This window comes from Triturus cristatus, chromosome 10 (genome assembly GCF_964204655.1).
Source record: "Triturus cristatus chromosome 10, aTriCri1.1, whole genome shotgun sequence".
Lineage (NCBI taxonomy): Eukaryota > Metazoa > Chordata > Amphibia > Caudata > Salamandridae > Triturus > Triturus cristatus.
In genome coordinates, this window is record NC_140593.1 from 1,227,591,572 (window position 1) to 1,227,615,371 (window position 23,800).

Sequence of the window (23,800 nt, forward strand, 5' to 3'; positions counted from 1 at the left end):
TTCATGAACACACAGTGCCAGTCTCCATGTCTGGCCTCTCTAGACAGGTTCTTGGTACTGTTCATGTACAAACAGTGCCCGAGACTGGCCTAAACTTGTGTAGAATGCTGCGACTACAAATTGTCACATCCTGTGCAGTGCCGCACATGGATACAACTCTGTCAGCGAGTTGTCAAATTTCCAGATTTCTCAGTATATGGGACTTCTGATATTCTGATGGTCAGAGGATTAACAGCTGGTTCACAAGCAATGCTTAAAACCAGGTATAGTTCCCCCAAGACGCAACCCAGCCAGATTCAACACCATCAAAGAAACATCCCCCAATGTCAAGGTCCAAAAGAAGGGGGTGGACAGAAGGGCGACTTTTACCCCTATTTGGAATCGAAATTTTAGAAGACACCACCACCCCCCCCCCCCCAGAATAACCCCCTTTCATGGAAAATAAATTCACTATTGTGGTTTTCAGATATTATGGTTTATATATATTTTTTCATGTTGGGTCTTACACTTTAAATCACATGAAACAGATCTGAAGCATCTCCAGAGATGGTGGCGGTCACCTCCTGGTGATCAAAGGTGTCCGCTCCAGAGGCACCTTTCGCTTTGAGGCCCACTTGGTCTTCCAGGAAGAGACGTTCACTCCAATGTTCCCACTGCGGAGACCTTACCATATGGTTCGGTGTCAGGGCTCCGTATGGTGATACGGTGCTCTCCTCATTTCAAGGTCTCCACCAGGTATCTCATCGTTCAAGTCATGGTGGACCACTCAAGGCCGCAATGTTTTGCTATGAACAAAATGAAAGTAGCCTCATCCGGTGTAGTGGGTCCCAATGTAGGTGTACAGCGTGCTTACAATTCAGAATGTGAAAATGAAATATACATTCCCCAAAAACACTGGCCGGTGTCGTCTTTTTTAAGTTGAGGTTAAAAATCTTCAAGTCTTAGATCCAAACTCTCGAGCTCTGGCTAAAAAGAGGCAGAGTTTCAGCAGTGGGTTGCCTGCTCTCCCACATTCTCCATCCTGGCCCTTGAGCTTCCTGGTTCAAAGGTCACCGAAGGACAGTGGCAGTAGAACCTGAGTTTTCATGGACTGTTGGTCCCTCTCAGCAACTAAAGGTTTGGGCATGTAGTTGAGATTTCTTGTATTCAGTCCTCAAGTGGAGATTTGCCCTCTTACCATCCATGGTTATTCATCCCAGGAGATCTCACAGCCCGTGGCCTTCTCTTACAGACAGACTCACATTCTGATGACTTTTACTGCAGGACATCTCATGATCTGTGCTCTTCCAATAAAGAACCTTTAACAACCAGTTCTCTCCCATTTCTGACCTTCTCTTAGACTGTGGACTTTCTTAGTTCGGCACTACAATATCCTTCTCACAATCCAATGGTGCGCATTCCCGGCGCGCCTCTGCACAAACCCTCTCACAGTCTGCAGTTTTCCATTCCTGTTTGCCTGCAATCTGTGCTCTTCAATCTATTTTGTTTTTTAGCTTCTGCACAGCCAGTATTCCTTCCTTTCCTATTCGTCCCATAGCCTCAGGTCTGCCATTTGCTGTCCAGCTGACAGCCATTCTTCCTCCATTTCCTGCTCCAAGAAATCAGGGCAGGACTTCTTTCATTTGCTGTTCTTCTCAAATAGTTTTCTTCCGTTTCATGTGCCTATCACAGCTTTCATTTTTACATTTTCTGTCTTTTTTACAACTGGTGTGCTTCCGTTACCGGTCCCGCCCCTCTCACAGCTTGTTATTCCATCTTCTGCCCTCTCGCAGCCTCTTTACGCTCTCATGGCGTATGTCCCTCCACTTCCTGTTCCTCTTTGACCTGGATTCCTCCATTTCCTGTCCTTCCTACAGATTGTGTTCTTCATTTTCTGTCTATATCACAGGCAGGGCTCTTCAAATTATTGTCCTTCTCACTACCTACATTCTTCCAACTATTGTCCCTCTCACGGCTTGTGGTTTCCCATTTCCTGTTCTTCTTACACCATGTGGTCTTCAATTTTCTGTCCTTCTCACAGTCTATTTACTTCCATTTTCTGTCCTTCTCCCGGGTGTGGTCTTCCATTTCCTGTCCTTTTCACAATCTGTGTACCTTCATTTACTATTCTTCTCACAATCTCTGTTCCTTCATTTCCTGTCCTTCTCAAAGGCTGTGGTCTTCCATTTCCTGCCCTTCTCACAATCTGTGTTCCTTCATTTCCTGTCCTTCTCAAAGTCTGTGGTCTTCCATTTCCTGCCCTTCTCACAATCTGTGTTCCTTCATTTCCTGTCCTTCTCAAAGTCTGTGGTCCTGCATTTCCTGTATTTCTCACAGTAAGTTTCTTCATTTCCTGTCTTTTTCAAGTCTGTGTTCCTTCATTTCCTGTCCTTCTCCCTGGGTGTAGTTTTCCATTTCCTGTCCTTTTCACAATCTGTTTTCCTTCATTTGCTGTCCTTTTCAAGTCTGTGTTCTTCCATTTCCTGTGCTTCTCCCAGGGCGTGGTCTTCCATTTCTGGTCCCCAACAATTTGAACTCTTGCATCCCACATCTTTCCACTGCTTGAGGTGTTTTGCCCAGACCCAAACTGAGTGTAAACATAGATGTTAGACAACTGCATGTCGTCTTCTCCAGCACGAACACTGCACATCTATTGCGCTCCTGGTCAAGAGCTTGGCAGACCGACTTCTGGACGGAAGACCATGTAAACGAGCGAGCTCCGGCTACGTAGAGTCCAGCTGGAAGACGTCATCGCCGCTGGTCGTGGTGAAGAAGGCCTGCTGCTGGGTAGCCACGCTGTTGTCATCCGGGGTGCCACGGCCAAGGCTCTTCTCAAAGTCCATCAGCTGGCCCAGGAAGTTGAAGTTGGGGGAAATGTTGGACTTCTTGCGCTTAACCAGGTCGTAGGCGTCGTTCAGGGAGAGGTTGAGCTTCTGCATGAGGTAGGCGACGGTGACAGTGACAGAGCGGCTGATCCCCGCCAGGCAGTGCACAAGGACTCCGCAGTTCTGGGACAAGGCCTCATCTAGAAGAGAGACGGAGAAAGAAGAGACATTGATTAGAACTTTGATTATCACCTGTGTCGTCGCTCTGATGTGAGAGTGATTAGTAGATGTGTTGTGGAGATCTGCACACGTGTTGTGAACCTCAAAACATATGTGATGGCGACGAGGGCATCTGTCATGGGGAGTCATCACTTGATGCTAGGGATGCAGATCTCACCTGGGTGAGCATGGCCCTACCGAATGCGGGCCGTCCTCTCACATGCTTTAAAATCAGGTGCCTTTGTAAGGCCAACAGGGATCGTGGCGGATTCAAGATGGCAGGCAGAGCCACACTGTTGTAAGGTCCCCAAGCAACCAGTCCCCGCGTCTCATCCCCGCCCTGCATCACTACCTCATGTACCTTTTCTAGACACGCTGCTCCATGGAGCCTGGCAGGGCTGGCCCACTCTCGACTCCTTGAGCAATGCTCCATGCTTGAAAAGTGTGTGTGGAAAGTTACCACTACTTTCCTTCCTGCTTCTTACAGGGTGAACCGCACAAGGGCGCCTCCCTTGTCGCGGTCTTATCGGCAGCCAGGTTTACAAACAAAGCCTGAACCAGAGAATGGAAAGGTTCCTTCTCAGCCTTCTTAGCAAGGAGCTAGACATGGTCATCGAAGCACGTCTGAGAGCTGCAAAAAACATAAAATACCAGTTTGGCAGACTTTCTGCTTTCAGTCCTTTCACTCACAGTTTGAACACACACCGAGTGAGTTCAAATGCCATGTGAAGTTAGACTGTGCTACATGCAATCAGGTCTGCATTGCATGTAACATGAAAAACACATGTAAAAGCAGGCACGGCCGATGCAGGTAAGAGTGGTGGAGTGGGGGGGGGGGCGGGGGGGGAAGTCAACAGACTACGGAATAGGTTTTATTTATTTATTTAATTTTATCTTTTCTGCCGTCTGTCAACTCCCCGCCTCTGCCCCGCATCACCGCGCTTACCTGCGCCGGCCACCGCTGTATAAAAGCCCTGCCACTAAAGTATAATGAAAAGTATAGGGAAGGGATAACTCTTTTTTGTGCGTAGGGGCATGCTCCTCCCTAAACCCCTCAATAATCCTCCCTTAAGTCCTAACTACTCCTCACTAATCAATCAATCAACCAAGGATTTATTAAGCACAGCAAATCACCTGTGAGGTTCTCAAGGCGCTGGAGATGCTAACTACTTTTTTTTTACGAAGACAAGGGAAAAGCAAGGAAAAGGCACTCTAAAAACGAGGGGAAAAAACAAGGAAGCAATAAAAACGAGGAGAAAGCAAGGGGAAGGCACCCAAAAAAAAGGGGGAAATGCAAGAGAAACCAATGAAGACGTGGGAAAAGCAAGAAGAAGGCACTCAAAAAGCAGGGAAAAAGCAAGGAGAAGACAGGAGCAAGAGTGATGTAGCAGCATGGGGAGAGCAGGGTCTGGGGTCCTTCCCGTTCAGTCATAAGTAGTCCCCATTTTCCAACCACTCCCCATCTCGCCCACATTACTACTAAAATATATACTTATATGCGCAAAGACTCCACAGTCACTGTGCAGTTCTCTGCACGTCGAAAGATAGGACAAGCGGAGGCGGAAACTCCGCATGCAGGTTGTGATTCGCACTTTGTAGTACATTTGTCGCATAATCGTAGCACTAAAAAACGTACCATGAAAGCGGCTTCCGAATATGCCACTAGACGCCTCTATCCACATCTTGGGTTTTCTCAAAAGGAAAAAGCAACATCACTTATTCTTTCAAAACTTGACTGTGCTATCAGACAATACCACATCCCTCCCTCTCGACTATCAGAAGGCTGCAAAGAGTCCAACACTCAGCAGCAAGACTACTTGTACATGTAAATGTGTGAGTCCGCGTTTCCCTGGTCCTGAAGGCTGTAAACTGGCTCTCAGCCGCAAGAAGATCCGCTTTCGAACAATCGCGACGTGCATCACTCACAGAACTATTCACCACAAGGACCAAATAAAAATCACAAAATATTTTCAATCCAGAAGCTTTTGTTTCAGACTGGCACAATGCGGGATACTTTCTGCTCATAGGTAGGAAGCCATTGGAGGCCTCCTCCGTGCACCCGGCAAATCTTCAGAATCCCTACCCGCAAAGATCAGAGGGACGCAGAATCACTTCGAGTTCAGAAGGACGGCTCAGACCTGGTTATTCTCAAAGAGTCCACAGGGTCTCATTTTCTACCCACAGACAGATCCCTCTAGGACACTCTAAGACCAGGAAAATGCAAATTCCGCAGAATCCATCAACAAAAAGCTCTAATATGAGGGAGAACCACAACCCCTAGAAATGCCACACCTGCGTATCCTTCTCAGACACAACAAATAACAGTGTGATCAATGCAAACCCTTGTGAGTGTCCACTCCTCAACATCTCAACAGACAAACCCAACTTGATGAAACAACGTATAACACCTACCCACAGGTAATCGCCGCTCTGCTCTCCGTTCTGCTCTTTCTACTGCCGCGGACGGCATAGACCTCAACATTCCAAAATCCCGGCATGAAAATGACCTATTTCATAGCTCGGGCTTATTCCCTCTCCTGCCTTTATGTTTGAATGATACTCTCCTTACACTCCACCCCCTGCACCCCTAAACACTTGTGTGTACCCTACTCTTTCACAAGCCTATCACCTTACTCTCAAGTATACTTCAGTAAACTACCCATGCCCCTCCTTACAAACCATAAACTCTTCTTCTGAGTAGCCATCTCTGCAAGAACAACCCCTTTCCAACCTATATCGTCCTCCCAGTCCCATACATCACAATTTCTCAATGTAACCTCCCCTTGCTAGCTTACGATATTGAACCGCCTTTCTTCACCCCTGTTTTGTGCTATTGGCATTTACTCTCTCTAGTATTTATACTTAACTCCTATTAGCTTAAAACATCACCACTTGAAATTAAGGAAATTCTCCAATTCCCTTACAGCACATCACTAACCCAGTCACCAACAACAAATCCACTCCATAATCGAGAACAACTGGGTTAACCACTAACGTCGGGCTATGGAGTCGCATGCTACCTGCCATGAAGAGCTTCAAGGCCTCGTCAGAGGGAGTAAGCGCTATATGAATGCAATTACAATACAGTGTAATATAACAAGGAAGAGGAGAGGTAAATCGGGTGACCCGGGGAGGAGGGAGAGAGCAACAAGGAAACTGGGGGTTAAGCAGCAGATAAGAAGACACCCTGAGGAGAAGAGTGAAGGCAACAAGAGAGGGGGTTTATAGGGAGACCAGGTGTGACCAACTGAGGAGGAAGTTGAGGGCAACAAGGAAGGGAGGGGATACATATGGAGACACAAGGATGACCCCACTGTGGAGAAGTGAGAGGGCAACAAGAAAGGTTGGGCGATGCAGGGGTGCCACAGTGGGAGCTGAATGGAGTGAATTAAGTATAAGGAAGGTGGTATGGTGTCAGAAAGAGGTTTGGGGGACCCCTGATGAGTTATTGATCAGCAGTGGTGCCGCTCAGTACTGTCCAGGTCCTTTCCCTGCCTAGTACACTGCCAGTCCTGCCCAACACCTCCGCTGTGTGCACTGATCCTTCACCTACTCTGGCAGCGGCACAGGGTAGAGAGGCAAAGGCTTTAAACTTTCTAAGTCTTTGCTGTTAGACTTAGTAAAGGCTCTTGATATAGTTCCCATCTTTGGTTTGGGTTTGGCGAAAGGTCTGTGTGAAATTTTAAGTACATAGGGATAATTGGCATAACTTTGATAATTTGGGGTAATTACATTTCTGAGAAATTACCGAGATTACACCATTACGCCACCTTACGTAATTTCACAGAGAAATTTTAATACGAGATGTACCGTTTGGGGCATTTTTTAATGCAACCAGCATTTTAGGTAGACTTTTACCCAAGCAGACTGTTTGGGTTATTTTTTAGTGTGAACCTACATATCCATTCGCAAACTGCAATGTTTCGAACGAGAACAGCACTTTCTTTATTGTGGCGGTGAATAAACATTTGAGGTAGATTTTTTTTACCTGAGTGGAAAGTTTGGGTAATGTTTGAGTGCAAAACTACAAATCCAAACAAGGCTATAGTATTCTGAATGCAAGCAATTGGAAATAAACACAAAATTAAACCTTCAAGTCTAATTATTACTCAAACGGATCGTTCAGTAATTTATAGAGATTGCAAGATACATTTTGTGTAACTGTGTGGAATTTTGCGTGATTTCTCATAATTGGGCTGCAGTAATTTTGCAAGTTTCACTCCCTTATAGTAAATCTCGTTGTAAGAGTCTGAGTGGCTGCAGCAAGAACTTGGATGATGATTTGCTCCATGGATTCTGTGATGTCAATAAAGCACATCCTTGACGACTTCTAGGCGCATAAGAGCTCCAGCTTCCACGTTAGCTTACAAAGGCTATGGAGTGAATGAGTAACCCTGTGCAAACCTCTGAGCTCCCCAGACCTCAAGGTGAAAGAGTCTAGAGTGCTGCAAGCCAGTCTCATGGTTCGACAAGTTGCATGGCAGCTTGTGACAGCATTACACAACAGACCCCATGCCAAACTGCACAGCAGATTACTTACAGACTGTCTGACAACCGTGAGCTGGCAGCATGACACACTGTACCTCAGTGTGCATGACAAATGTCTCTATTCCTGTAAATAGCCCATGGAGAAGTGTGCTGCCTATGCACAGTGTTTCAGCGCCTCGTCAAGGTAAGAAAGCACTATGTAAATGCAAATACGATACAATACAGAGTCAAAGTTCCCAATGGTAAGAAGCAATCCTTATAACTCAAAACACGCTACTTTAACATCCATTCAAAAGGAACTGCACAGTAAATCTGCATGTGATGCATGACGAACTGCATGACACACATGAAAACCAAAGGACAAATAGTAACTCTTGTGCTTGACTAAATCTCCAAGACAGCGCTTCCATGAAGCAGCAGCGACCTGTCGGAAACGCACTGCAGGCCTCATCAGGGGTTGAAACAGTGGCAGCTGTCGCCTATGTAAAGTGGTACGGCGGGGTTGAATAAAAATGTAATCATTTACCTGCTGCTCCACTCCCGCTGCCGGCCTCGTCGTTGCTGCTCTCGTCCCAGAAGTGGCTGGGCCTCAACGCACAGGCTCCAACCCAATCCAGACTCTGCTCTCATGCTATACCTAGCATAAGAGCAGCACCAAGATTGGTCTGAGTGGCCTGGTTTGATGCTCAGACAGTGCCGGGAGCCTGTGGCGTTTCTCCAACCCTCCTGTGCACCATAGCTGCGTTGGAGAAATCTACGTGCGCGTGTCTATCTGGCGGGCCTAAGACGGCCGGCCAAACTGACATGCGCACTTATAAGTGCCCACCACTCCTCCTCCCTGCCATGACCTGGCCCCGCCCCTCCCTACTCCATTGGCTTCCCTTGTCATCGGCCTCACGGGCGGCTCAGACAGTGATAAATAAAGTGATAATAACATTGTTTTATTATCATTGTATTTATCACTGTCTGGCTCTGCGCAGTGGGGCGACGCTCCCCCGCCATTAAAGAGGAGCCGCCCCTGGGTTGAAAGCGCAATAAAAGTACTCATGCCATATCATACTTCTCACCTCTGCGCCCCAGGGGAGACGAGGTCCAATCCGTTGAAGCGTTAGAGTTTGATCGCTGGGCCTGATTTAGAATTTGACAGACAGCACTCCATCCGTCAGGGGGGCAGAGGACGTTATCCCTCCATCCTCACGGACCACCATCCATGAGACCTAGAGATGATTGCTGGGCCGCGGACATCTTTGTAAGGTGAAATGAACGTTCACCGCTGTGGTTTCTTTCAATCTACAAAACATTTAGTGAACGGCCGCTGTTGGTTTCTCTCTCTGCGAGGCATGCTGTATTATGGTGTTTTCTTGAAGCATCTCACACTCTCCGCCCATATTTGTCATTGGCTTATTTCATTGCCCTTCATAAATGCTGGCTTCTGATTCGTAAATAGGCTTGTTAGTCCCTCCTAGGAACCGCCTTGTCTCCGTTTGTTGCCGCCCGTAACGAATGGACCTTTTACTTGTTACACGGTACGTGTTATATAGGTGGAAGCACTAGGTTCTTTAATTACTTTCTCCTACTGGAAGCATGACATGCGCTGCTTCAGCTGGTTTTTAATGATGTTCCACAACATCGTAACGTGCCGCACGCTTTTAGTAATGTATGCATTTTAATTACAGCGCGGTCCGCTTTAACTATAGCGGCTGCCCGTATTAACAATGAAGACGCACCAACCACAGAAAAGGGATGAACAAGTTGCGCTATGCAAACCTGTTGTGGGAGGGCCTTGGAGGACTTCAGCCCTGCGCCGGAGCCCGTCTCTAGCTCCGAGCACGGGAGCAGAGCTCCTGCCTGATGTACTGCTCTGGTTCAGATTTTTTCTTTAGGTTGTGGGACTTGTAGTTCTGTTTTCTAATGCAACTGCAGGATGGCCCAGGTTGGAGCGGGTCCTCGCGCATGGAACTGGGAGGGACACTTGCCTGGAGGGGTGTTTTTGGAGACGGCGAGGGAGCTAGTTGGGCATTGACGGGCAGGTGTTGGTTGGACGCTTTGTGCTCCATTGGATTAGGGGTATTCCGCCTGTTGCCTGGGGTGCTGTGCGGAATGATCCACGGGGCAGTGGGGGTAGCATATGTGGCCGTGCCTCTGATGTTGGGTGCGTGCCCTCCCCCCCAGGTTATAGTGGGCAAAGGGAGCGGACACATGTGCCTACGGTGGTGCGACCGACTCTGTAGACAATACAAGCATTTGCAATACAATAGGTCTCGCATTTACGCGAGTTTGAGCTATTGACATTGCAAATTCCAATGCCTTTTAGTTTTACGTTTTTAAAACATAAATAAAAGGCATTGAAATTTACCATGCCAATAGCTTAAATTCGCGTGAATGCAAGACCTATTGCATTGGAAATGCTTGTTTATTTTTCTTTCTTCTTTTTCAGCCAAAGTGCATTCCTGTGCTTTGTTTTGTTAGCGCGATGCACTTTGGCTACCCTACTTTTATGTCTTGGTTTTTTCTTCTCAAAATCAGGTCACCCTATATTTAAGCAACGACCCAGATTCAGCCCCCAGACTTCCCCACTGTAAAGTGAGATAATGGCGGCTACTGGAGAACGGTTACCCGGGGGCACTGCCATCTAAGGGGCGAGGCCATGAGTGGGCAAGCGCTCCTCGCTCAGGCTAGTCGGTAACCCGCAGGTCGCAGAGTCAAAGCAAGGGAGACAGGCCAAACTCTGTCCAGAGGTGTGGCCGGGGTGCAAATGGAATGCACCCCTATTCCCACAAGCCACTATAACTGGTGTAGAGTGGGCCCCTCCCAGCCCTGGTGCCACTGGCCCTACTACACCGTTGCCTTTATCCCACCTTAGATCGATGTATGCGGATGCCCGGGCGCCCGCAGGGCGCCCTAGAAGGGCGGGCCCCTAGTGCCAGATAGGCACCAGCCCACCCCCCTTCTGCTAGGGGACCCCTCGGGGAGGAGTCCCCCCACTCCTAGCAGCCAGTGGCTGTGGCGCGCAGGGCACATCACTTTCGGGGCGCGACGAACGAGGGGGGGTATATAGGCCTCCCCCACCCTCTGACCTTCCTCTTTTCGCGCCCTGGACACGCCGTCTCCCACCTCGCTTCCAACACGCTCTCCGCGGTGAGTGCTTGTTGATCCCCCCACCTCCATGCCTGAGCACCCCAGCTGGAGTTCAGTACGGCGGGGCGGCCCAGCCTAGGCTGATTGGCTGCCGGTGGCCTGGGGGGGGGGGGGGTACGCTGGCTTCTGCCTTTGGGGTTTTGAAGGTGGCATGTGGCTAGCGCCCCTCGACCGGGTGTGCTCCCGGGATGTGCCTCGTGGTGGGCAACAACTCGTGGCGGCTCTCAACATTGTAGTCTCCCGGCCTCGGCAGCGTGCCCGGCCAGGGTGTGACTCATTGGCTAGAGCAACCGACTTGAGGTTGGGGAACCAGGTTCGAGTCTGACGGGAGGTGGCAACCTTTTGACCCGGCCTCCTCCCCGCGCAGGCACCTGTAGGTACACCACCCCCCCCTCTCCGCGTCGGCTCGCGGCCTCCCCGCCCCCTCCTTCCCTGGATTCCTTAGCGCTTCTGACCAAAGGGGGCTCGGCGGGCCGATCCTGCCTCAGGGACGGCGTGGATCTGCTGCTCGGCTCCGGGTCCGTGGGTTGTAGACCCTGCGTGCGGGGATCTAAGTCCGGGGCCGTGTTCAGGGCCTTGCCGCAGGGCTGTAGCGGTGCGGGGTTACCTCCGGGCTTCCGGTTCAACCCCGCCCCCCATGTGATCTGCACAGTGATGGGAGGAGTGAAGCTGGGGGTGGGAGTTAGCACCCAGAGGTATTTCCCCGGTCTGCTTCCGAACAGAGGCGGTCGGGAGTCACTAGTACACTACACCTTTGTGAAGCGTAGTGCGCTCCACCATCCTAATGTCGGCCTGATCACCTCCACGCACCTGACGACACCAACTTCTCCTGCCCCTTTTCTTCTACGGGGCAGACAGCCACAGCAACCGCAAAGCAGCTGCAGATCAGGTATTATCATGCGCGGCCCGGCCTGCTGCTGCTTACAGATAAAAGGGCTCTACGTCAGCTGCTCTGATCGCCGCTTGCAGGAGCCGCACTGTGGCTGCACCACTGGCCCTGAACCCAGCGCAGTATCCCTGCTGCCACTCACCTGACCCTCAATGGCAGTCTCACCGTCCTGGGATCCCCTTCCTCCGCCACAACAGCCACGGCAGGGTTGCCCCCCGCCCCCGGCTCGGGACACATGTTAGACATGTTACGCGTGGGGCATCATGTTACGCACATAGCAAATGCACTTTGGGGAGGGTGGGCAGTTACTGTTGCATCAGTGGCTCGCCCTGCTCTCCGTCGCGGTATTCCGGGTGAGTCGGACCGGGGCCTCCCTGGGACCGGTGCTCCTGCCTCCTGGTGGGGTCCGCATTGGGAAAGGGCTACCACTGTTTCCAGGAAGCATTGCATCGCTATGGAGTGGAAGCAGCCACGGGCGGTGTCCCTCTTACTGGGGGGACTAGACAGCAAAGGGCGTGCGCTCGGCGGAGTGTCTGACGTCGGGATGAGTCAGGGGGGGCGTATCAGGGTCAGTCTCAGCTTTGCGGGAATCAACTGTTTTCATCCCTTCCTGCGAAGCTCCCACTGCTACTTATCAGGAAAAGAATCACACACACAGGGTTATGGTGTGAACAAAGGTTTTGGCACAAGAGAAGATACGCGCTTAATTAGTTCATGCAACTAATGACCATTGACAAAGCCAACGGCCCTGACTTGTTGTATGTATGATGTTCCTTGTGATATTGTATAGCGGGACGCAGTGTAAGAAACAGCCATATGCAAGTCGGGCGGCACACTACAGCTAAGCACAGATTCTTATCTTACATGTTTTATGTCACGCCCTCAAGTGCATTGGACACGCCCCCGTATCAATGCCCCCCCCCCCGGCGTTTTCATCCCACTTAAACCCGGGGCTGCACATAATATATACACCGACATGGAGAGAGAGCAATTTTCTGGTGTCCCAGAGCAGGGAGGGATTGTTTGAAACTCAGGAGCAGCAACATTGTCATGGTGACAGCGGCTTTAAGTGAAAGCATTTCAACATTATATACAAAACATAGTGCTGCCTATTTACCTTAGGCTAACAACCGCACAAAGCCATGAACCCTGACATGTTGCTGGTATGATGTTCTGACTGTATCATATACCTGGAAGGCAGGTGCAGAAACAGCAACAGACCAGTCGGGCGACACACCATGCTATGCAAAGAACTTTGCTGGCACGGGTTAAGCCACATCCCCATCCCTCGTACAGAGGAGTGTAGGCTTTGCGGTTAATGCCATCCGAGGGGCTGTTGACGTTTAGTTCTCGTATCCCAGCACTGTGCAGGGGTGTTTTTAGTAACACTTTTTCTGCTCCCAGCGTATTTCAGGGTAGTAGTGCATTGCTGCCTACCAGCAAATGCTGCCCATGTAGAGTGCTCCAATATATGCGGCCTGGTCCATTTACCGGTCCCTCGCTGTCCGGTTAAATGAACAGTGTCGGTGTTTCCGCGGTGAGCCTGGGAGAATTTGCACATTGCAGGTATCCCCTAGTAACTGGTGAATAGGGCTGCTCCGTGTCATAAAGGTGCAACATGACAGGAAGCCAATATTTGTGTTGGGAAGTTAATCACTGCAGCTTTTTGCTGCGCTGTACCGGACACTCTCCGCCTGTGCTGCCGGCACGATGGCGGTATCGGGCGTATGGCGGCGTCCTCAGCATCCATGAAGAGGGGGGTGCTCCGCAGAGCAGGAACACTTGCACGTGTGCGTCCCAGGCTTTGTGCAGGGTTTGATCCCCGCCGGGCCACGCAGCCGTTCATCCTCCAGGTCGGAAATGGGCACCTTGGAGCTGGGTGACGATTGATAGTCATAGGTGTATGTCTGTGATAAACAATGTGCCAGTGCCTATAGTAGTGCTATTTTGTAAGCTCCCGTTATGTCTAGGTCTGCACGCAGTCCGTGAATCTTAAAGACTTCCGCGCATCTTGGGGTTGCGATGCTAGACGGAGGGATGGGTTCTTGTAAGACATCATCCTGTTATGACCAACCCCCTTGCCAGTTCCTCTGTGGCTTGCTTTACTTTCGACCACACAGGGGATTACCAGCGAAGGGGCACCAAGGGGCTCGAGTAGGTGCACCCTAGTGCCTGCATGAAGCAAAGCCAGGAGGAAGATTGTCTAAGTGGGTGTTACACACAGCCAGGGACAGGGGTCTCACAGTCTTTTGAATGTTACACTGTGACACAGACCCATTTACCTGACGCCTTCCCTCTTGGCCCTAGCAGCGCATGGTGAAGCTTGCACACCGGGGTCGTTAATCGGAGCGCTGATGGTCGGTAGGGTGACCATTGATATTAGTTTTGCTCCCACAGGTTGAGAAGAATAAAAAGAAACTAGTTCTTGGTTGGCGCCAATTTGATAAGGGACTGGTTCCTTGCAAGCACACAGAGTTGGCTAACCGGTGGGTGGATAACAGATAAACAAGGGACCAGTCAGAAATGTGGGCAATTCAAAAGGTGGTCAAAGCATCCTTATGCATCATAGGTTTAAAGCATTCAAGAAGGCTATTAAGGGATCATTTACAACATGCTCCGGTACCCCTAAAGGTGTCTATTGTCTCATGTCTTCAGCTTTGCGAGTATAAACCCCTCGAGGAGACACAGGTCTAGGGTACGCAATTGAAGCTAACACTGTGTAATTTGACCAAGTGGGTGCTGGTGCACTGCACGTGACTTAATGGGTCACTGGCGCTTGGGAGAGTCTGCCACGAGTTGGCGATGTCTGTCTATTGTAGAGATGACCCTATAGGCATGGACTAACGCAATTGGCATTAAATCACTGTGGCCAGCTGCCCAGGCCATCCTTTTAGTTTTGAGGGCTTGAAATAGGTGGGATGTTCAGGTTGGCACGAATACCCAGGTTAGTAGTGGTGGTGTTACTATGATTGGCAGCACGGCAGGAGCACGGTGTGGTGCAAAAAGAAGTAGCCGCTTGACAGGAGTCCTGGCTTATATTGGCAATCGTTAGGTGTTCCTTAGAACTGCCTTGCGTTATGTAGCGCGCGCGCGTATGCAGATCCTAGATTTGCGCAACTCCGGGCGTCACTATGAATGTGTCGCCGCGATCAGCCCAAGGGCAGAAAATGTGTTCTGCTCTGCCTTCAGCTGGCATTCCGGTCGTCTGCCTTGGTGGTTATCGGAAAAGGTGCCCTGGGTGGGGCAAATCAGTATTGTTTAGGGTTATTAATTGTGCTCTCAACCAATTTGTACTGCCAGGGTGCCACTAAGCGGGACGACTACTGGGGGGCAGTCTCACACAATGTGGCTGTTCATGAATTAATAATGTCTTCATTCACTAACTCCGATAACGGGCATCGCTCCATCCTTCCCAGCAAGGTAGACCTCAGCGGGTAGTTATGTCCTTTACTTTGAGGAGCGATTCTTTCGATGCTTTTCTCAATAGAACTATTCTCGCCAACTTTGGGGGGCGCTAGAGGGCGCACAAGCAGAATGGCCGCACTGATGTGAGGCTCCTGCTGCCTGGAAGAATAATCCTTCATTTATCCTCCTTAATCCACCGATTCCCCGGCGTAAGCCGCGGCTGTCCGCTGTTGCTGCTGTGGAGGTTGCTTGATGAAAGTTTGGAACCTGTGGGATAAGCGGTGCGGAAGATATCGCTGTCTGAAGCTGGAGCGGGGGCAGAGCTGTGCAGCGGTGGAGCGCGGTACTGGGTGTGCAGTCCACGACAGCCCGGGGCGCACCACGAGGCTGGTAGGCCTGAACGACGGCCTGAGACCGAGTCGCCGGGTGGGTCGAGCTGCTGCTAGCGGCGTAGGATTAGGAGGCAGCACGGGATCCCCCGCCGCGCTGTTGTGACCGGATTGGCGGAAGGAGAAGACTCGAGCCCCTGGCGGACTGCTGGCCGCGGCGGGGCTCGCGACGGCAGTTTTTTTTGGTGGTCGCGTTGGGCCCCCCCCCTCCCCCCCCTCCATGGTGGGGTCGAGATATGGCGCAGGGCTTCTGAGAGCGATGTGGAACGGCTGTGACGGCTGCAGACTCGGACAGGTCTGCCGTGCGGCTCGATCGGCCTTGGAGGCACAGGTGATAGGCCTGCTGTGACGGCCAGCCGGGCGAGACGAGGACGGGACGCCACGAGGAGCTGAGGTGGGTCGGCGCGCCGCCGCCCATGCAGAGGTGAGGGAGACTACGACGGTGACGCTGGGACGCATGCCATACTTGTGGGACCCCTGCGCCTTGCAACTTTAGGGAGCTGGTCCCACTGTGACGTGAGGCTATTCGGGTTGTGGGAGCCCCTGGAGTCTGGTCCGTAGGCCCCTCCGGGAACTACTGCACATTCATTGCCGGTCCCGCTGCCCATCGGATGGTGCGGCTCCCTGGCTGCTGAGGGGCCCAATTAACATGTGAGCGTCATTGGAGGGGCCCGCAGTGGTGGCAGTCTCCCCTCCCCCCATGCACTTTTTGATTGTGGACACTGTGGGGGTGCTTTGCTCCGACTGGCATCCTTGACTCTGATTTAGACGGCACAGGTGGCTCGCCCCTCTGATCACGGCCGTGGGCCCACGATATCGGCTCCTGATGGGTAAGCACGACAGCCGCCAGCCCAAGCTGTCGTTCGAGGTCCCTGCAGCGAAGAAAGATACTCGTAATGCCCAGGATGCGGGACGATCTAGCGTCCCACCGACCGATGGGGCAAGTGCTGACCCTCCGACGGCGGATTTACGACAGCTGATGCAAGAAATGAGGCAGGGTTTTGCTACTGTCGTGGATAAGGTGGATCGATTGTCATCGAGAGTGGACGCATTTGCGCAGAAACTGGACTCACATGAGGAGCGTATCACTGAAGCAGAAAGGAGGATATCTGACCGCGAGGACTCCGCTGCATCCCAGGCCGCGCAGCTCACGAGAATGGATAATGTACTAAGGATCATAGCTGCAAAGAACGAGGAGTTGGAAGCTCGTAGTCGCCGTAACAACATTCGTGTGGTTGGTGTGCCGGAGTCCACCAATACCGGACGCATGGAGGAATACGTGGAAAAGATACTCCTAGCCACTGTAGGAGGTGAGACGCTGTTGCGGCAGTTCATTGTTGAGAGAGCCCATCGCTCCCTGGGACCGCGACCTAAGCCAGGCGCCCCGCCTCGGCCCATAATTGCCCGACTATTGAATTACCGTGACCGGGATGCAGCTTTGCGGGTCGCACGCACGAACAAGACGCTTTCATGTGATGGGGTCAGCTTCACGGTATACCCGGACTTTACTCCTGTCGTGCAGGAGCAGAGGCGTAAATTTCTGGAGGTCAAAAGGAAGCTACGAGCACAGCAAATTGATTATGCACTTTTATACCCGGCAAAATTGAGAGTCACGCACCAAGCTAAACAACATTTCTTCACCAACCCGCAACAAGTGGACGATTTTTTGAGGACTCTTAAGAATGTGCGGAATGGGGAACCTGACCGGGATGCAGAGGTCCATGTGGCTGACACCTAGTGGGTTAACCTGGCACTCGTTGTTCCTTGCCGTGCCGGCGGCATGTGGCGGTGTTGGCGGCACCGCGGTGCATCTGATGGAACAGTGGCACGAGCTAGTGCCTCTTTACAAGGAACTGCTATGGCCGGATTTGGGATGGTGGCGGTAATGTATTCCAGGCACCTCCCCCCCCCCCCCCGTTTCTCTCCCCTGCTGTTGGGATGGGACGGGTTTTGGGGAGTGGCTACGGGTGCCCTCTTGCTGTACCTCATGGGGAGTACCCCGATGACTATATTGACTCTATTGCTCACGTTGAGCGGGTTGTGGGGAGTTCTGGGTGGGGGGTGGGGTTGGGATGCTGGCAAGTTGGGGACGCTTCAGTGGGTGGGGGGTGGGGGCGAGACTTTCCTGGGGTTTTATGCCCCTTGCGGGCGCCTGGGTCTCTCTGAGATAGCCTCATACTGCTTGGTGACCAGACAGTGGCATGTACCTGTGATACGGATAGTGTCTGCTGGTGCAACCTTGAGTTCTTCTATGAGGGGTGTAGGTCAACATGAGATTTGGTTACTGGCAAGACCTGTATCACGTTGGGACATTGTCTTAGGACGGTTCTGCATCCCCCTTGGTACTATGCCTCATCTACGGGGGTTGCTCTCACGATCTGGTGGGTGGGGTGAGCTGCCAGTTGAGGGATGTTCTGGGAAGGACTCGTGGGTTGGAGAATGGGGGGGGGTATTGTTTAGCAATGTTCTTGTTATGTTTAGCACCATGTATTTTATAGTCTTTTTGCACTGGGAGCATACAGGTTTGAGTACTGAGGTCATGCGAAGAGAGCTCTTCCTAGTACTTGAGATGCGGGCGCCCGCCCACAGGCTACTGGGTGGCACCACCGACAAGACCGTAGACTATGAAGCATACTGTCGTAGGGGGCGACGGGCGGGGCTGGGCTCTCACATACGCACGCATGCTAATGGCCTGCGGGGTGACATAATGGTGGGATGGGATTCCTTTTGATGCACGCATGGGTAAAACGGACACTGACTTAAACATATTAACTTGGAATGTGCGAGGTTTGGGGGACCCCAGAAAAAAGAGGCAGATATTATCCTATCTAGATCGACATAATGTCCACATAGCTTTCCTACAAGAGACACATACGCGACCGCAAGCTAAGAACACCTTTGCCTGTCGCTGGGCGGCTTGCACTTTGTTCTCTTCCTACTCCTCCTACTCTAGGGGTACGGCAATACTGGTGAAAAGAGGGGTGCCCTGGATTATGGAGGGAACATATAGCGATGATCATGGGAGACACTGCCTATTGTGGGGGAGACTGGGTGGGGTGGCGGTTGCCCTGATTTGCTGTTATGGTCCCAATGTAGATGATCCGCAGTACTTTGTGGACCTAAATGCGATCATAGTGGGCTTAGGCCCTAGGAGCCTTGTCTGGGGAGGGGACTGCAATATCACGCTTGATCCGCAAAAAGACAGATCGCATCCGGCCCCGCACCACTACACCAAAGCACGCACACTGTTTTCTGAAATACTAGCTGAGCATACACTGATAGACACATGGAGACGCCTTCGTCCTGATGCTCGAGAGGGCACACATTTCACGGCACAGGCCGGATCCTGGGCCCGACTGGACTATGTCTTCATCTCGCCCTCCTTCTACACAGCTCTGACTAACGCAGAGCATCTACCTAGAACCCTGTCGGATCATTCGCCAGTCCGCGTCACACTGCGAGCGGCTGACCTGGGGCCCCCAGTGACAGCTTGGCGTATGCAACCACGTATGCTGCTTGATGCGGTATTTCAGGAAGAACTGCGGGAAGAATGTCTCGATTTTTTTAAACGTAATAAGGACTCGGTACAAGCAGTGGAAACTATATGGGATGCGTTTAAAGTGACCCTAAGGGGTATCTGCATCGCCAAAGGTTCTGGTGTACTAAAAAGCATACTATCACGCTTGAGTGCGCTGGAAACGGAGCTTAAGACATTGGAAAGGTCGCTGGCTGACGTGCCTGATGACTCTGCACTTGCGCTCCTACGTGAAAAACTGACAGACTACTCGAATGAGGCCACTAGGGAGCTGAAGTTTAGGGGTAAACATTGGGTTGCCAGACGTTATGGAGAGGGTGAACGGCCTGGGAAAGCTCTTGCGGCGACGATCCGATTGATAAGGCCTCCCACTACCGTTTTCGAAATTAGGGAAGCGGAGGGGAGAGTCTATAACGACACCAAAACTATCCTTAATGCGTTTGTGGAGCATTATCATCAGCTCTACAAGTCAACGCGTACGGGGGACCTGCAGATACAGGAGTACCTGGAGGATGTCTCCCTGGGGTGGCTTAGTGATGCCCAGAGGGAGTTCCTGAGCACCCCCTTTACATTAGATGAGGTGCGTGAGGCAATCATGCACATGCGATCGGGCAAGGCGACTGGTCTAGACGGAATACCAATAGAATTCTACAAGACTTACATAGAGTTTATGGCTCCTGTCTTGCGCGAGGTATACGAGGACGCACTTGAGACGGGCCACTTGCCCCCATCGATGCGCATGGCCCTCATTACGTCCTTACTTAACCCCGGGAAGCCCGCAAATGACTGTGACTCCTATAGACCCCTCTCATTGCTTAATTGTGATGTGAAAATACTGGCGAAATTAATCGCTACTCGTATCAATCTGCTCCTTCCTAACCTGGTTTTGCCTGACCAGGCAGGTTTCGTGCCCGGCAGGGCGACTTCCCATAACCTGCGCACCTTTTTCTCGATCCTTAATTCCGTACACGGGGACCTCCCCATGGCTGCTGTGTTTTTGGATGCCTCGAAGGCTTTTGACTCCCTGGAGTGGGATTATGTTTTTAACATACTGGAACGTATGGGGTTCCCACTCATATTCATCTCGTGGATAAGACTCTTGTATACATCGCCCAAGGCCACGGTGTTGATCAATGGTACTCTTTCTGAGGCATTCCCCATCTCCAGGGGAACCCGTCAAGGTTGCCCCTTATCGCCCCTTCTATTCGCCATAGCTATGGAGCCGCTTGCAGCTAAACTTAGGCAACACCATAAAGACATGGCATTGAGATGCTTTCAAAGACAGATCTTGATCTCTATGTACGCGGATGATATTACTCTGTATATACGAGACCCCAGCGCTAATCTCAATCCGATTCTGAGGGAGTTCATCCGATTTGGCAAGCTATCAGGGATTCTGATTAATTGGAACAAGTCGCGGATCTTCCCTCTTACTGCAGCTACTGAGCATTTTGAGCTGGACTACCCCCTCGCCTGGAGTGAGGGAGACTTTAAATACTTGGGTATTCACATTGAAAAGGGCAAAGATGAGCTAATGAGAGCCAACTATGGAACAACGATGACTCGTATCTCTGACTGCATTACTAGATGGATAACGCTCCCCCTCTCGATGGCGGGACGAGCGTCATTGATAAAAATGGTAATATTACCTCAGCTGCTTTATCTATTTTTAAATATACCCTTTTATCCGGGCAGGTATTTTTTTCGGTGCCTCCGTACTGAGCTCCTCAGACTGGTTTGGGGAGGGAAGTCGCCTAGAATCAAATGGGAGGTCCTTACTCGGCCCTATATTCAGGGTGGGTTTGGGATACCTGATTTTGAGCTCTATTTCCAAGCAGCGCAGGCCCACTACGCCTATTTCTGGATTCGCCAGCCGAGATATATGCCCCAACTTGCTGCTGAGCATTGGCTTTCGCACCCGGTACCCATAGAGGGTGCGCTGTATAGCCCGCTACGGGGGGTGGATGCGCTGGCAGAGACAGTGGCGAGTACTGTGATGGCCTGGAATAAAATCACTGCTAAACTGAAGGCCCCTATGTTATATGCACCGCTTCTGCCCCTTGTTTATCACCCTAGTATGCCCTTGTTGCAGGAAGGAGGGTTCCGTAGGTGGTCTGGCTCTCTCAATGTTAGGACATGGGGAGACCTATACCATAATGGTACATTCCGCACGCTGGAGCATTTATGCGGTGACACCCAACCTTCTCCTCTAGAGGTCTTTTTATACATCAGACTTCGGCAAGGGATTAAGGCCTTAACGTCTGATTTCCCGAATGAGCCCCACGCTGTGGCTCCCCTACAGCGCATCCTTCTTGATGAGGCCCCCGCTAGGTTGGTCTCTAGGATCTATAACTCGGTACATACCCTGGTCATTGCCCCGCAGCTGGAGGTTCGGGAGAAGTGGGACCAGGAGTTGCAGGCTCCCTTAACAGACAAGCAATGGGAGTTCTGCCTGCAGCAGACAGATCGCATCTCTGCAAGCAGTCGCCTCAGAATAATTCATTATAAATATATCCATAGAGTGTACTACACCCCGGCTCGGCTTTATAGATATCGCCTTCGAGAAGATGACAGATGCGATAGATGTCGCGCCCCTATGGCGGATTTTCTTCATTTGGCGTGGGAATGTCATGCAGTGAACCAATACTGGAGTGAGGTATTTGAGGCCCTCTCCATAATGATTAATTCGGAGATTGTACCCTCGCCTGTTCTGGCGCTCCTGGGATATGTAGAGCCGATACAAGCTGCGTACCGTAAATTCGTGGCGCTCGCCTTCCTACTTGCCAAGCGGAGAGTTGCATGTAGATGGGGCAGGGGAAGGGCCCCCAAGTTTAAGGAATGGCTGCAGGACCTCACTTACTGTCAGGAACAACTTACCACATACTCTGAACTCCTACCACCTACATCGAGACCTGCTGATATATGGGCTCCGCTGCACTGTTACTTATTGAGAGCGGGAGGTGCTGATGTGACTGGGTCGCCTAACTAATTACCTGATGTACGGTTCATTGATGGCGGGACTCTGGAGGAGTGGGTACCCCTTCCCCCCCGCCCCCCCCACCTCTCACGCACACTGAGACGCACCGAATACTGCATGCCGTGGGACGGTACTGTGATTCTCCCTGCTATTACATGGGGTGGGGGGCTGTTGGAGGATGGCGGGGAGGGGATGGCCTTGAGAATGTCGCGAGATGTCAGTGCGGAGATGCTTTAATTTATGGGGTCTGCATTATCGTTGCCTGCCTTTTATTATGTCCCAGGTACTCTGTATCGCTCTTGGCTGTGCACTGAACCCAATGTATACTATGTATGAGGTGCTGTATGTTCATGTGTTAAAAAACATTGAAAATAAAGTTTAAAAAAAAAAAAAAAAACTATTCTCGCCAACTTTGTTTCAGTTTTGGACGGGCCTTTGTCCCATATCCATCAATACTTTACTGTCTACCGGTTGACTCGCTGTCCACTGGTCCTTGTTCAAGACCGTCTCATGGCACCCGAGTTAATCGTGGACCAGGTGGTTTCAATTGCTTCAATATCAGTATGGTCTGGGCAATCGACCCAATCGGTGTAGCGAGTGTCCACCCAGCTGGTCATTGTTTCCCTGCCCTATACTAGCGCTCGTGCATGTCAGTGGGGACAAGGTGGGGCGCTCCACTGAGGTCCACCTTCTCTTTAGTTTTGTTGGTTTTGAAGTAGGCAGGAACTGTACTTCTCCCCTTATGGGGCTTTGCACCGTGGCGGGCTCCTCTTGGATGTGGCACGGCTGTCTGTTTGTTGGTATTATATCAAGCTAGTGTTCTAACGTAGTATTATGCCCGGGTGGCAAGGATGGAATTTGCACATTCTTTCACCTTTAAAAGAGTCGCCTGTTTGCCCCCCCGGAGTATGTCAGGATTGCGGTATCGTGGGGGTCACTGGTTTGTGGACGAATTTTGGGGAAGTGGCCCTCAGGCCAGCCCATACATGATGCAGACTTCACGGGGCTCTGGTCACACCAAAGTGGGCCAAGATCACACAAAGCACCGGCTGAGAGTGCGGTGTCAGCCATATGTGCCGAATTATGAGAAATATGCCAGAGGTAGCGAAGAGGACATCACAGACTTGGTCAGTGATAATATCATGGTTCATCTTTGTCCCTATTTAGGCTATAGATTCGGACAGGCTCTGTTTTGCTAAGAATAGTTATTTTGTCTCCGCATGTGCCCCGTTCGCAGCACAACGAGGCCAACTTTGTCTCCAACCCTGGGTTGTGCGCCGCTTTTCCGTTTACATAGGGTTCCCGCTTTCGGTACCTGGCTGACGTGCCGGTGACCTGTCTGGCTGTTGCGGAAGTTGATTAGTGCAATGGTCCCAATTGCGGGTAAGCTCACTACTCATCGGAGGGAGACTATTCATGCTGGTCCAACACGTAAGGGGACAGCGCCACCAGCTCTGAATGGAGGTAGGATCAATATGCTACGCAGCGAAGCCGGAATCGTGGCTTCAGTTACCTCATGCAACTAACAAGCATTGTTAAAGCCAATGGTACTGGCGTGTTGTAGGTGTACTGTGGTTTTGTAGTAGTTACACAGCGGTAATGCCAGAAGCCACAAAATAACAGTCTGCCTTTGCCACCGGTTTCCTGCCCAATGGTGGGAAATTATCATTTTCACTTACTCAGGGAATTTCAACGCAGAGAGAGGCACTTACAAAATAATGACTGCATTGTGCAATTGGCTACGAGGGCCTCCATGGGGCACACCTGCGAGTACCACACAGAACCAGGTACCATGTACACTGGGTGGGCAGTCCCCTGCAAGCCAAGGGCTGGTATCTGGTAGCTCCAGTAGGCTTATCCACCCGCGCGTCAACCAGGGCAGCAGGCGGGTGGTGGTAGTTGTCAGCTAACAAGTGTGCTGTGGCGTGGAAAGGTTTGGTAAAATCTGCGTTAGTG

General features: G+C 51.2%; 1 protein-coding gene across 1 annotated transcript in view; it reads right to left on the reverse strand.

Annotated features, from left to right (window-relative positions):
- Positions 1-463: 463 nt before the first annotated feature.
- Positions 464-23,800, reverse strand: part of DUSP9 (dual specificity phosphatase 9) — a 60,472-nt gene continuing 37,135 nt past the window's right edge. The window contains exon 4 of the mRNA XM_085629809.1: positions 464-3,004. Coding sequence (XP_085485935.1) covers positions 2,703-3,004 — 302 coding nt within the window. The 3' untranslated portion in view covers positions 464-2,702. The remainder of the gene's footprint in view (positions 3,005-23,800) is intronic.